The sequence below is a fragment of the Falco naumanni genome, chromosome 11 (assembly GCF_017639655.2).
Source record: "Falco naumanni isolate bFalNau1 chromosome 11, bFalNau1.pat, whole genome shotgun sequence".
In the NCBI taxonomy this organism is placed as follows: Eukaryota; Metazoa; Chordata; class Aves; order Falconiformes; family Falconidae; genus Falco; species Falco naumanni.
In genome coordinates, this window is record NC_054064.1 from 11,303,578 (window position 1) to 11,317,744 (window position 14,167).

General features: G+C 38.6%; 1 protein-coding gene across 1 annotated transcript in view; it reads right to left on the reverse strand.

Annotated features, from left to right (window-relative positions):
* Positions 1–14,167, reverse strand: part of KCNT2 (potassium sodium-activated channel subfamily T member 2) — a 149,447-nt gene that overhangs the window by 9,665 nt on the left and 125,615 nt on the right. The window contains 4 exon segments of the mRNA XM_040611123.1: positions 1,696–1,996; positions 9,138–9,266; positions 10,679–10,762; positions 13,597–13,698. Coding sequence (XP_040467057.1) covers positions 1,696–1,996; positions 9,138–9,266; positions 10,679–10,762; positions 13,597–13,698 — 616 coding nt within the window.

Sequence of the window (14,167 nt, forward strand, 5' to 3'; positions counted from 1 at the left end):
ATGTAGTGGGCTGAGTGCAGAGTGAGCTAGCTCTGAAGCGGGGTGAAAGGCTTCTGACATTTCTTTCTGAATGTGAGGGAGTGTGGAGAGATGGCAGTGGCGATGTGACAACCCAGGTTTGCAGCTGATTGCCTGTGCAAAACTGATCTGTGTTTTTTGAGGGGTTTGGGTTTTGTTTTTTTTTTCAGAATGTGGGTATTCCTGGGCTTGTAAAAGTAGAAGCTTTCTTTATAATGAGGTGCATCTGTAACAAAATAGAGACGTGATCATGAAGATCTATAAATCAAAATCAGGTCAGATAAATGTAATCAGGTGAAGCATTTACGTATCAAGATTTTGTTATTCTGCAATTGGTATATATTCTTCCTAAATTTTAAATAACGAAATAAACAATTACTGTTGGCTTTTAACTTTTAAAAGAAAGACAGGGATACAACAAAGTTTTCTTGTTACTAGGATAAATATGAATCAAATTTACAAAACTTCTTTGCAGTTGATCAAATGTTATTGTGGCCTGTGTCACTCCTGGAAAATATTTAGTCCTGAATCTTCTTCAGAGAGTCGTATAGTATCCACAAAGGAAGCAGGAGTAGTAATTATCCAGTTGTAGTGTGGGATAAAAATCTTGCATTTACATATCTAATTTGTAAAGACTGAGCTAAACTATAACCATGTATTCTGTAGCAGCCTTCTCTCACAATTAAGTTGATTTTGCATCAATAGCAGCAATAAGAACTACTGCTGGGTATTGCTATTGATGTCAAAAGATGTTTTGACCCTGCATTGAGAATGTGTGTAGTTAAAATAGAAATAGCCATTCTGCAGGAAATACACCATTTACCTACAGTGAATGGATAATGTGGGGGTAAGTCAAATTTAAAAATAACGGCGTTGAAAAATGAAGAGTAGCACTTCTGTAAAACAGTGCGTTTTGGATTCTTGGAATTAAAATTGAGCATGGGAACGCCCCAGTTGGTGCTTCTGAAGTAGAAAGCACTAAGCTCCAGATTGGACCTACTATGCAGACAAATACGATGAGATCTAGAAATTCTTGTTGTTTCTAGGACAGCCAGAACCCATAGTTCTGGGAGCTTCCACACAACACACTACAGAGTCAAGGCTGTAGAAAGGCAACCCAGGCAGCCGTGGTGCATATATTAAAGCGTTAGCAACCCAGCATCAGCCTTGCTGGGTAAAAATGGCATCTAAAGACCTAAAGACGTGCTGCATAAAAATTACTTTAACATGACACTTTGGCATCCATGTTAAAAATTGCAGGGAAAATGCAAGATCCTTCACATATAGACAACTCCCCACCCTGACATATGAGTGAACTTCACAACAGCTCTGTCTTCATCTATATTTCAACAAGTTTGAGGAAATATGGTGAAGCTGTTCAGTGACAGGGGAATGTTTATATATTCTGAATACACACATCATATGTGCTAAATATAAATGTGACTGGCAGGCTGCCTTCTGAGCTTTCCACTTGAAAATAGGAATAGGTGCTAACAGAACTGATTAAAAACACTCCAAGTTTCAGTAAAAAGAAACAAAAACCAAACAAACAAAAAACCCAAAACAACAAAACTATTATCATAAACTTCATATATAGCACCTTCAGTTCTTAAAAAGTAAGTTCATCTTGCGTAATACTAATGCTTTCATTAATTTCAAGTATTTTAGTAATCATACCGTATCCTGCTGGAGAAAGGCCCAGATGCTTCATTCTGTTTTTCACAAGTTCGGCGAGTTCCTGCCTTTCTGACCTCCTGTAAAGGTTCATTCGCTGCTGGTTTATCTTCTCGGCTGTTTTACTGGGGTGTCTCGGTACTCTTCTGCTCAGCCGTCGGGCCCACTGCATGCTTTTTCGTCGTAACAAGGGATGATCAGACTGATCACTCGATGTTGAGTTACGATGATTACTACGGTAACTGATCTGTTCTTTGGTGTCCTTAGTGTCTTCCCATTCTTCAACACTGATAGAGATTTGAGACTTGAAAGGAAAATGACAAGAGAGATTAAGGGCTTTAAAAAATGGAAACAGATTAAGATGTTCTCTCCTCTTTTCAACAGTGCAGTTGAGCATGTCTTTTGGTTGGAACGAAGCTGAGGGGATTCAGCTGTTTGTACTTGGCAACTGTTCCTGAATTGGGCGGCCTTTACTAGACTTCGACTTATTATGTAAAAGGCTCATTTATGATATAAATATGTTTCTCAAGTGAAAAGCAGTTAAGAGTTATTTAGTGCCTGATTCTATTTTGATTCTGAGAAAAACAACTCTAGCCTTCTGATACTGCCTTTCCTCGATCTAGGAATCTAGAGTAATGACTTACTACTTTCTTCCAAGTCTGCAGGTCTTTTAGAATTTCAATTTCTATAGCTGCTTTTTCAATGTATGTTTTGGATTCGTTAACTCATAGTTAAACTTTGGCTGCACTGTTCTGAGTACAATTTAAAGTGGAGACACAGATGGAACATGCCTGTTACCTGTGTCTCATTCCCAGGCATTTTAGGACCTTCCAGCACATGGTATCTGGAATACCTCTGTGTCTGAAAGCAGACATATGCAGTAGCCTTCAGTGTGATTCAGGGCACCTCTTGCAAAAAAAGTAATTAATTCCTACCTTAAAGCACAGTGATGTTGCTTTTTCACTCATGTAGTAACAAAAAAAAAAGCAGACTTAAGAGCCAAAATCTGTCTCTCTCTTGCTGTATTTTCTTTATGCCACCCAAGTATGACCAATCGTATATACATACAGCAGTACTGAAATAACTCAAGTGGATGGACTGCGTTGGTTCTAACATACAAAAAGATCATAGGAAACATAAGAAGACAAAATTTTAAAGACAACTTCAAAACTGCTTTAATGTCTGTTTTATATTTAACTAAAACTTTTAGCTTCCAGATTCAAAACTACTTCCTTATAACCCTGAGTTATTGTTGTCACCTTTGAAATGTCTTTTAGTGACACCGAATCAGTGAAGCCCTTGCTGGTGTAAGCACAGTCATACTGCCAAGTTACTGGTGACCTATTTCAGTGTGTTGCATGTTTAAAATAAATGAAGTATGAAAAAAAGATGACTTGAAGTGGAGCTGGCTCAGTCTATATGAATCCTCAAGAAGAGAAACGAGTTCACAGAAGGCAGGAAGGGATCAGCAAATAAAGCAAATTTAACTGAAGAGCTACTGAGGTTCTGAAGGCCTTTTCCCATCAACATAAAATCCGAACGCAAGATTCTGTTGACCTCATTGGTGTTGAAAATAACCCTTCTTTAAGAGGCTCACCACCCTGTCCCACACAGAATCTGTAAGGTTCCTGGAATCCATAAAATTTTATTTGAGATGAACAAGTCTGACACTATTTTTTTTCCCTTTTGCACAATCAAAACTAACAATTAAAAAGAACATTAAAATATGCTTATGTTGTAGCACTTAAGTAAAATCACATTTTTAATATTCTAGACTAGGATATGAAATAAGCCTCATGCAAAGACCCACTAATTTATTGAGGATCTTCAGATTAGTCTGCCATAGAAAGGTGGGTTTTTTGAAAAACTACATGATTTTTGAAGTTTTGTTACTGACTCGGCTGATGTTATTTTGGGTAGAGCATAAGAAAGAACCCTGAATTCCCACGTACCGGAATGCTATTTGATTCTGTTATTATTTGAAACTGACTTTTGGTTTTGAATGTGTTTTACAGTAAGGATCAATGTAGGCAAAGTACATTCCATATAACAAGGGGCTGCTTATGGATAGAAAGGGTCTATTTGGTATGAACAAATCTAATACAAACAGTGTAAAGTATGGTCTTGTTTTGCCATTCTTTCTGTCTGCATTGGTAGCTTCCTTTGTCCAGCTCTTCATAAAACAGCCATCTGGACCTGCTGGCAGTAGTATTGGAAAGGCAGAGACCGATCATCCTAATTCTTACAGCAGGGTAAATCACATTTTTTTGAGCCAGAGATTTATTAGGAGAGGGCAAGTAAAAGAACAAGGCTTTTGATTTTGCGAATCTGTAAATCCTTAGTTTGAACTTTTGAAACACTGAGATAGGTCAGTTGAAACCAGAAATCAAGGGGACTGAATATTTTACTTCGGTGACTGTTCAGTTTTTATGGTGCCTGTTGAGAAGGATGTTCAGAATGGCCCTTTGCTGCATGCAGGAGGAAAAAATTAAAACTGCTTAAAGGCAAAGCAAAACCAAAGAAACCCAAAACTTCAGAGGCAGCACAGAAGTGTGCCTGTCAGTGCCTGCTCTTTAATCCACGGAAGATAAAAGCCCAGCACAGAGTACTTCTGTGTGTCCTCCTCTGTTTCAATCAGTCTCAAACTTTCTTTAAAAATACTTCCATAATAATACTTCCAAACCAATATTTGTTTTGAGGTTTGATTGCTTTGATTTCTTTTAATTTAACTTCCTTTTTGCAAAGCTTCTAAACCTGCTCTGTAAGAAGTATAATGAATGATACGGTGTCACAACTACTATATAGCAGTAATTGATCCTATGTTTTATGAAATTTACATAATTTTTTTTATATTCCTTAAAATGGAAACATGGTGAGATCTCTGGAAAATACCAAGGTGCATGTTAGGTCTTTACATAATCACTGCTCCTTTTACTAGGGAAAAAAATCTGTATGTCACACATTAAGTGATGAAGCATTTGCCTTTAATTTTATTTTTTATTAATTTTATTTATTTATTAAGTTTCAGGGGTGTGTGTTTTTTTACAAGGCAGGTTCCCATCTCAAGTATCAGACTGTGTGTCCAAATGGATATGATCGCTCACTTGTGCTGCTGGACGTCTGTGACCCACAGGGGGGTTTCCACTCTGTGCTCTAATAGGACATTTCACACCCTTTTTTAAACACTAGCTCAGGTTGGCCAACACATAGCAGGAACGGGGATGTAGTCGCCAACACGCCCATGCTCGTATTTGAGATGGTCAGGGTGGCTGTGAGCATGGCAGTAACAGCACTACAACACCAAACATCGGTTAGCTTCTTGGATCTCTGTTCCCATGCCTTGCTGCTCCCTGGGAGCTAAGTGTGAGTAAAATATGGAGCAGTTTTAATGTGCATATTCACCCATTCTGTTCTGAAGCAATGCCTTGTTTTTATCTAACTGCAAGCTTTATGTTAAAATAACTTTACTGTTCTGTATACCAATAGCTCTTAGTTGCATCTAGGCTGCTAGGAAGGTTTTTCAGCTCCAACAGCTGTCTGAACTGTTGTTATGTACAGCCACGTAGTCCTTTTATGATAAACTTTGGGATTTCTGTCCATTAGCATTTAAGGTGGTTAGGATCAACGCTTTAACCAGACTGTAAAGATGATCTGTTCTCTTCGGAATTCAATAGGGACAGGACCAAATGAGACCAAATTCCATTGGGCTTTTTTGAAAGTCAGCTTTCATATTTTTAATAAGTTGTTTGTGTCCAGAACAACGCTGGTTTAAGCTTTATTTATGCAAGGTTGATCCATTCCATAGCTCCATTTCCTGCAAGGATTTTTACTCCTGGGTTTTAACCCAGTGTGCTGGTTTTGGCTGGGATACAGTTATATTTCTTCATAGTAGTTTGCATGAGGCTGTATTTTGGGTTTGTGATGAAAATGGTGCTGGTAACACAGGGATGTATCGGTTACTGCTGAGCAGTGCTTGCACAGAGCCAAGGGCTTTTCTGCTCCTCACTGTGCCCTGCCAGCGAGCAGGCTGGGGGGCACAAGAAGCTGCAAGGGGGCACAGCCGGGACAGCTGAGCCCAAGCATTCAAAGGGACATCCCATACCACATGGCGTTGTGTTCAGCAATAAAGGCTGGGGAAGGTGAACGAATGGGGGGATGTGTGGAGTTAATGGCATTTGTCTTCCCAAGTACGTGTGATGGAGCGCCGCTGTCCTGGCGATGGCTGAACCCCTGCCTGCCAACGGGAAGCAACGAATGCATTCCTTGGCTTGCTTTGCTTGCGTGCGCAGCTTTTGTTTCACCTATTAAACTGTCTTTATCTTAACCCATGAGTTTTCCCACTTTTACTCCTCCGATCCTCTCCCCATCCCAGGGGGGGAGAGCAAGCAAGAAGCCGTGCAGGGCTTGCTGCCTGCTGGGCTTCAGCCACAACTCCCAGCAGCAGGCAGGCAACAAGCAAATACTTACTTGTGAAGCCATTTCTCGTGACTGACAAAAGAAGGGGAAAAAAGAAAACACAAGACAATTTAAACAGAAGTGAACCTGAAGAAACAAATGTGGAATTAACAGGAACCACAGAAAATCAGCTGCACAGGTAGTAAGGAAGATTTCGTATCTTCTTTTTTGTTTTTCTTTTATGAAATGGAAATGGTTTGAGTCATAGGTGCAGGTCATTGAAAGGCAGGCTAGATTTGCTTGTTATTTAGTAACTAAATGACCAAAAACTTTCTTTTTAAAGGAATTATATTTATCTGTCAGAATGAAGTGAGGGCTTCTCATTTGCATAGAACAAAAAAGGGGGTGTCAAAGGAGAAACTGTACATACAGAAATAATAATAATATTGGCATATTTTGTTCTTGTGGCTCAATTTAACTGCTGACAGTTTCCAGGTGTGTGCAATACAGATTAAGTTTTGTATCTCTGTTTAAACTCAAATTGATATACACATTGGAGGTTCTCTGAGTTAGAAACCTTCAAATTATGGTTAGAAGTTCCTAATTCCTGAGACAAATAGCAATTCACATTTCTCTAACTTCCAATTTAAAGATCTCATCCAACAATATTTTAAAGTTGTTTCTGGCTTAATATATTGAAAAGCTAAAATGATATCCCACGGTAATGTTATTTTATTAGTGAAATTAGTCCAAAATTCCTTTGACTTCAAAGGAAACACTTTGCAGAGAGATTACAGCTTTCAGCATCTCTGCTTTTGAGGTTTCTACCCATAAAGAACACAGAAGCAGGGCCAGACGTTGCCCTTTCATGTTCTGGGGAAGAGCTAGGTTAGGGAAGATCACCCTGCCCCTCTCTAGAGGGGGAAGGATTTTACAAATGCTCACTCACTGAACAAGAAACTGCTGCTGAAGTATTTAAGTGTGAAAAAACCACGGGGGGTCTGCATTCAGAGAGCCTTGAGATTTTTAAGAAGAGAAACATACGCTTTTACTTCACTTAATAAACAAGGACAGTGCCTTCCACATGACTCCAGGACCTTACAATTTGAAAATTTATCTAAGTTTCCCCACTCCCCCATTCCCATTCTTCCTCTACCTGATCTACTCAAACTCTTCAGGAGATTACCTGTGTAACCTGGTAGGAACTGACAGCAGAACTCCCCTGGTGCGCAGTGGCTTCCAGGCTGGTTTCAGCGTCTGAATGTTTTAAGAAATTACTTCTTTGTAAAAGATGATCAATGACTATCTTAAACTAAATCTGGGCCTGGTCAGATCAAGTATTCAAGTACTGCGTGTGTACAGGCTGCACAGGTTCCCAATGTTGTATGAAAATTGTGAGTTTAGAGGTAAGTGACTTGTGGTCCCAAACCTTATTTTCAGAAAAACATTTGAAAAATTTTGATCAGTTAAGCTTGCCTCAGAAGACTTACTTGAGTGTGAATGCTTAGCTCCACCTTCCTGCCAAAAAAAAAAAGTTCACGTAGACAAGATGAGTGTCACTCTTCATAGTTACTCATCCACTGTACGGATGCTGTTTGCCAGTCAGCCTGTATGTTTGAAAGCATGTGAAAATGCAGAAAAGAAAAAAAAAAAAAAACAACCAGGCCACCAAAATGCACTCTCCACAGCGTTACATGCTCACAGTTCAATTGTTCTGGATTCTCTTTTTGGGATCTGAAGCTAAATAGCCAGCTGTGGATGTGAGAATAAAAGATAGCCATGAATTTCGTATTACTTATCCTTATTCAATGAATTCGTAAAGTTTGGCATGTCCTCTGTTTTGTTAAAAGCTATGACAGACTTTATTTTCATATTGGCAGTGATGCTGCCTGTATTCTTCTCCAAGGAATGATTTTGACGGCTTATGTTAAGACTCCTACATTTAAAAAAATCAGCTGATGTTATTGCAGTGGCTGAGTCCCCTGGCTAAGCTGTAAAAGCCACCTGTGGAGGTATTGGTGGCTCACAGAGAGAGACACTACTGAACCTGGTGGAATCTTGCACAGCTTTTTGTAACCCTTATTTTTAAATTAACTTTAACTGAATGTTTATACCTCTTCCAAGATAAATCCTGCAGTTAAGCATTACATGGCTTAATATTTTATAACATTTTTTCTGAAATATGGAAGAGAAAATACAAATTGCCTGTCTAGGAAATTAGTAAACTATGTCTGAGTATTTCAGAAGAAAGTTGTTGTTCACTGTTGCGTTGTAGAGCTGTATTTGAGCCATGGTTTCATGAGATGGCAGTTCTAATGGTCACATAAATAAATGGCTTGTACATGACAAATAAAAACTGCACAAACAAAAAAACCATATGTTAAATAGTCAGGAGAAAGTACTTTCATCGTTCCTTGTATCGATATAGGAAGAAATGTATATATTTATACAGCAGACACATAAATACATATACACAAAAAATTACCACTGTTTGGCAGCTAGATTTAGAGAAATCCCACAATACTGTTGCTAACATTTATTTATTCTCTTGTTGCTCACCTCTACTTAGAAAGTCACGTGAATACTGAAAGGCCACCTGTTTTGAAATATAGTGCTGGCATCCTTGTCACCCCTGATACAGGACGTGGTTGTTCGGCTTGTTAGGGATACGGCCGTTAGCCACCACGTGCAAGTTCAGGTTAGAGCCAACTGTCCTGGCCCGTCCGACCTGTGCCCGAGCCGCCTACTGCGGGCACTCGGCCAGTTCTCCGCAGGCAAGCACGGGAACAAAAGCCGGCAGGTAAGACTGGCTCTGGGTAGTCACCACGTCTGGGGCTGAGGGTGAACCCTGAGTTAACGTGACCACACACGTGTCAGCAGAGGGAGACCTTCCGTGGGTCGTTGGAATTCTGTACATTTGTTCTATGCATTTGCAGATACAGCAGTCACAATACTCTTTTTAAAAAGTGGCTCCCATTTTTCTGAGGACCGAAGAATGTAGCATGTACTCTGTAATCAAATCCAGAGAAAAGTACGGTAAACTGACATACCTCAGATGTTGTAAGCTTTTGGGATTCTGTCCTGTAGACTCCAATTGGAATGTCTCCTGTAGAAGAACAAAGTTTCTGATACAGCCTGGCATATGTCCTAATCCATAGATCCTCTTCTGTGATTTTCATCTGAACAAATAATAATAGGAAGGAGGACTTTTAACTCTTGCTATGCTATACTTGAAAAAAATTTAAAACTAAACACTAGCTGGTAATGATCACATTGTAGTATTGCACCTTTGCTCCACAACTAATCTGGAACTTCTATTGAATTTGTAGGCACCATTTCTTTTGTTCTTTCCCTGTCTGGGAGACACTGCAATGCAAATGGTTGTCTTATGAAATTGCTTCTGTCCTTGTTTTAAAATTACTTGAAAACTTGTATGACAACCTTCATCCAGTGTTCATACCTGACTAAAATAAAAAAGAATGAACTAAATATTGGCAGCAGTAAGAAACTGGCGATGGACAGACTGAAGAACACACAAGTATTCTGAATGCAGCCAGATAACTGTTTACTAGACTGCAGGCTGAACATCTGGTGAGAAGGGACTGGGGGGGGAAAGTAATACAGTAAGCATAGATGGCATAAGAAAGTCTTAAATTAATCTCAAGTATTTCATTACTGTTACACTAGCTTTAGTTGGAGGTACGAGAGCTCCTTTTCAGAGATTCAACTGTCTTGCATTTATGGTAACAAAGTTTAATGACTGTCCAACAATTCCATTATTATTTTATATTTAAACAACATTTTTAAACCATCATTGATAACTTCCTTTTTGAGAACAACATCCTGCAATTCTTTTTAGTTAACCAGAAAGCAACTGGTAAATAACTCTACTGATCTGTTTACCCCCTGGGGTGTGATGGACATGGGAGAAAACAGAAAGATGGGTCTTATTTTTAACAAAAATACAATTTTTGTTGGTTTTGTGTGTGTGTGTATATACGTATTAAAAATAGATTTAAAAATAAACTGTGCTTTGGGGAATATGGACATACATAATAGCAAGATGACTTTTGAACTTTGACACTTAAACTAAAGTCATTTAATACATCTTATCCATATGGAATATCCAGTTCTGCCCTTTATTGCCTATGATGGAAATGGGTGTAGTGAAGTAGCATTGTGTTTCCACAATGCGCTAGCCAGCCTGTACAATACAGGTAGTGCTTCCTCTTTTTTTATATACTTAATTTGTAAAATTGCTTGCTGAACTGCCATTGCTATTTCATATAAAATGCATTTTTCCTGTGTTTTCCTGTTCTCCTATTTTCCTTTGTGCTTTATAGAATTAATTGTATTTTCTTGGGGGAAGGGAGGGGTGTTTGTTGCTATGGAATTAACTAAAAATAGGTATGTTTTCCATCTAATTTTTTTGTCTTCTCCCCGCCCCCCCCCCCCAGTGAAAAAGGAAACAGGTCTTTCCTGGACTTTCAAAAAAGGAAGGGCCATACAAAGAAATTAAAAAGTATTCTGCAGACAGTACAGAATCTTCTCTCGTACTCTAATAATTTATTTTTTTTTAAAAATAACTTACGGAACAAAGAAACCCAGATCCCGGTGTAGTATCAAGTCCCAGCAGGAGTCTTGTAATAGAAATCATATAATCTTTCACAAATGACTGCAAGATTTTTAATAGGAGAGATGCAAAAGAAAGGAAAAAATAATGAACAGATGAGCAGGTAACCATTCGCACCATGTGTGAATTTCAAAGAATTTATACATCTGTGTTTACAATCAATCTCTTTATATTTTATGTATCTTAATCACTGTAGAAATAGCTATCCCTTTCTTTGTGTTGAATCTACTTACACAAAATAAATTTCATTACTTGATTCTGCATATGCATGCAATATACACACAGGATTCAAAGAGACTAAGGCATAATAAGGCACCATGAAAGTGAAGATGAATGTAGATATAAGATCAATGGAAGTTAAGGTCTTAGCCTTATTAGGTGTGAAATTATTATAATGAACTATTCTGTGCAAAAGAAACACTGTCTTATGTTAGATGGGTCTGCAGTACTGAGTAGTGGGTAATACTAAGGTGAGACTGTTATTATTTTAATTCAGACAAGTCATTTGCCTTCACCAATCCATCTGGTTTTTTAAGGGTTGATCTGCCTTATCTCAGGTCAGGCTTGTTGCTCTACTAACAGAAGTGTTTTAATGATTGGTTAAAAGGTAGAAATTAGGCTAAATGTAGAAGTATCGGCTAAGACCAGGACCAGACAATAGATCAGCTAAAATCTCAAATATTTCTCCTCCTTATGGCTTGGGCTGCTGGAATCAGAGGGCCGTGTGGGTGCTCTGTTAACTGTGGTAGGACAGTTCATTGCCACCTCTCCTTAGGTGTAGCAGGGCAGCATTCAAGGCAGGCTACCAATCCTTGTTGGAACACAACCTGCAATTAGCTCTTTTGGCTTAATGCAAATATGGAGCTAGCAAATAGATTTTAATAAAGAAATACCTTACAAAGTTGTTAGATAAATCCTTTAGAGTTATAGCATCTGAAATTGTTTAAACTCAGAAGCTAGACAGATTTGATACATAGCGATTCATCTATTTTAATTTTTGTACCGGTAATCTTCCAGTTGTGATTGGGTAAATGTCATTCAGCATCTTCTTGATAAGAAGAAAATTTTCTGCAGCCTTCACTTACTTGTTATCTTGGAGGTAACATTTAAGATTATCATGTGCAGTCACAAGACCAAGTTTTCATTTTTGAGTCACTGTCCTAAAGATAATTAAAAGGCTTTTCTTTTGGCCTAACATAAGAAGCATCACATGAAACCCCTCTGTTGCTCATATGCAAAAGAAAAAGATGCCGTACAGAAAAGGATGTGACCATGGATAAAAGAACAGAGGGAACTTGTTGTCATAGTATTTGTAACTTGGAATAAGAAAGATACTTCTAGAAAAAGACAGTTCACCAGAACAATAGGAGTTCAAAGAAAGAATGGGTGGAATTTGTGTGAGACTGAGTGTGTAGGTTTTATTGTTGTTGCTTTAAACACTTCCTGGTGAATGGTTTTACTCTGTCAAGTCATAGTATGACTGATCATGTCTAGGAGCAAATATAAAATATTGAAATTACTTACGCACTGGCAGGAATTGTTGATGATGACAGATCTGTTTCTATATAGGTGTCTTAAATATGGTTTTTAAAAAAGTTTTGCCATATGTGATGTTGATATTCTGGGACATGATTAAAAACATGTTTTATAAGCAAATACATTTATTTCTAAAACATCTAGAATTTGATAAATGGCTTTACACCTGTTGGCTAATCTGCTTTTGGTACCTGTCCATATACGTGACTTTTATATATTACTGACTTGTTTTAGAAAATCTTAGCTTCAGGATTTTTTCTATTTATGTGGAATTTGCCCTCAGATAATTTATTTGGAAGTAGAATTTAGATAAAAGAATACCTTTTGTGCACCAAATTACCAAGTAAACTAATTTCCCTGAAAGAACGTTTAGCGTCTGAATACAAAGGCATCCACAGCCTACCTCTAGGTACAGGCAAAGTAGGTAGCTACTCAGGAGAGCAGACTACATGGGTCACAGTGATGTGGCTGCTTATTCTGCACACCTTGACCCTTGAAGGCTAGCGTTGGCAGCTGCCGCTTGGCCATCCCAATGTGTCAGGGTGTGCAGAAAGGTGGTCACGGCTGAGAAGCGAGGGCAATGTTCTACACTTTTTTTTCACCCTGAAACCAGCAACTACGACCTTCATTTGCCCTGACCTCGTATTTTCTGATATATTGTTTCTTCATCTATCTGAGGCTGCTGCCCTTCCCTTATCCCCATGGACTAGCATCCTATCTTTTTGCACGAGGAGCTCTGTCCTGGATTCTTGGGCAGCAAGGTTCAGTGCTGCCTTTTCTTTCCCCACCATCTCTTTGTTGTAACCACTGCATATATTTCTTGTTAGGGCCAGAATGAGTTGCTTTAAGGTATGATGACTGGTCACCTGGAGGCCTAGTCAACGTGAGTAAGAGGACAGGACACAGTGAAGTAATTGAGGCCTCTTGTCAGCAAATGCAGATGACTATCACTCATAAAAGTAATTCTGTTGATTTTTGTGGTTAGAGACACTACTTTGTGGGAATGGGCATGCCCTTTTTGTTGCAGAGTGCAAGTATTACTAGTATGTATAATCTGTATTTTATGTAGGCTTTATCAAAACTATCCTGCTTATTCACCAGCAGTAGTATATCGTTTAACAGCAGAATTTGTGCAAGGACAGGGTGATTTTGGGGCTGACAACTGAGGCAGTACTGTCATGTGGAATATGCTCCATTATCTTTTGCCTTTGCTTGTTCCTGGTGCAGACGCACATTAATGGCTTACATGTAGAAAACCAGGGTTGTCTAACAAGTACAATAACATATGTGGTAACAAGGCATGTCCGTGTTAAGGTAAGTCACGTTATTCTTCACCGTACCTGATAAAGCAGCGTATCCAACATACTGATGCTGAAAACCCTGCCAGCAGCGAATGGCAGTCGAAACATAAATGCCAGATTAGATCCCTTCTCCCGCTCTTTCTGTTAAGGAATTAAAAAATATAAAATACTTTTAGTGCTGATTTTGGAAGGACTATAATAAAAACATCAAATGCATATTACCTCGAAAGAGATCTGAACTGTAAAATCCCTTTACTCAATATAGTTCCTTACTACAAATATGTAGCATCTTTGTTGGGTACTTACAGTTTTTCAGGTTGAAAGATTTTGTTTAATGTATATATTGTTTCATTCATCACATCTCAAATTGCATGGGCAGCATATTCTACCAGATCATTTTAAAAATGATTGAGGGATTTCAACTGTGCTTAGAGCAAAGCTCTTGTTTTTCCTGTTGCAATTCCCTGTTGCTGACAGTGGACTCTCACATTCCTAGTAGACTTTCTGGACCTGAATGAATGTGAAACATGAACAGAATCTGATGCAAAAGGGAAGAAATGTTTTTTCAGTGAACGTGAGGATGTGACACGAGGTAAGACACAGACTGGGG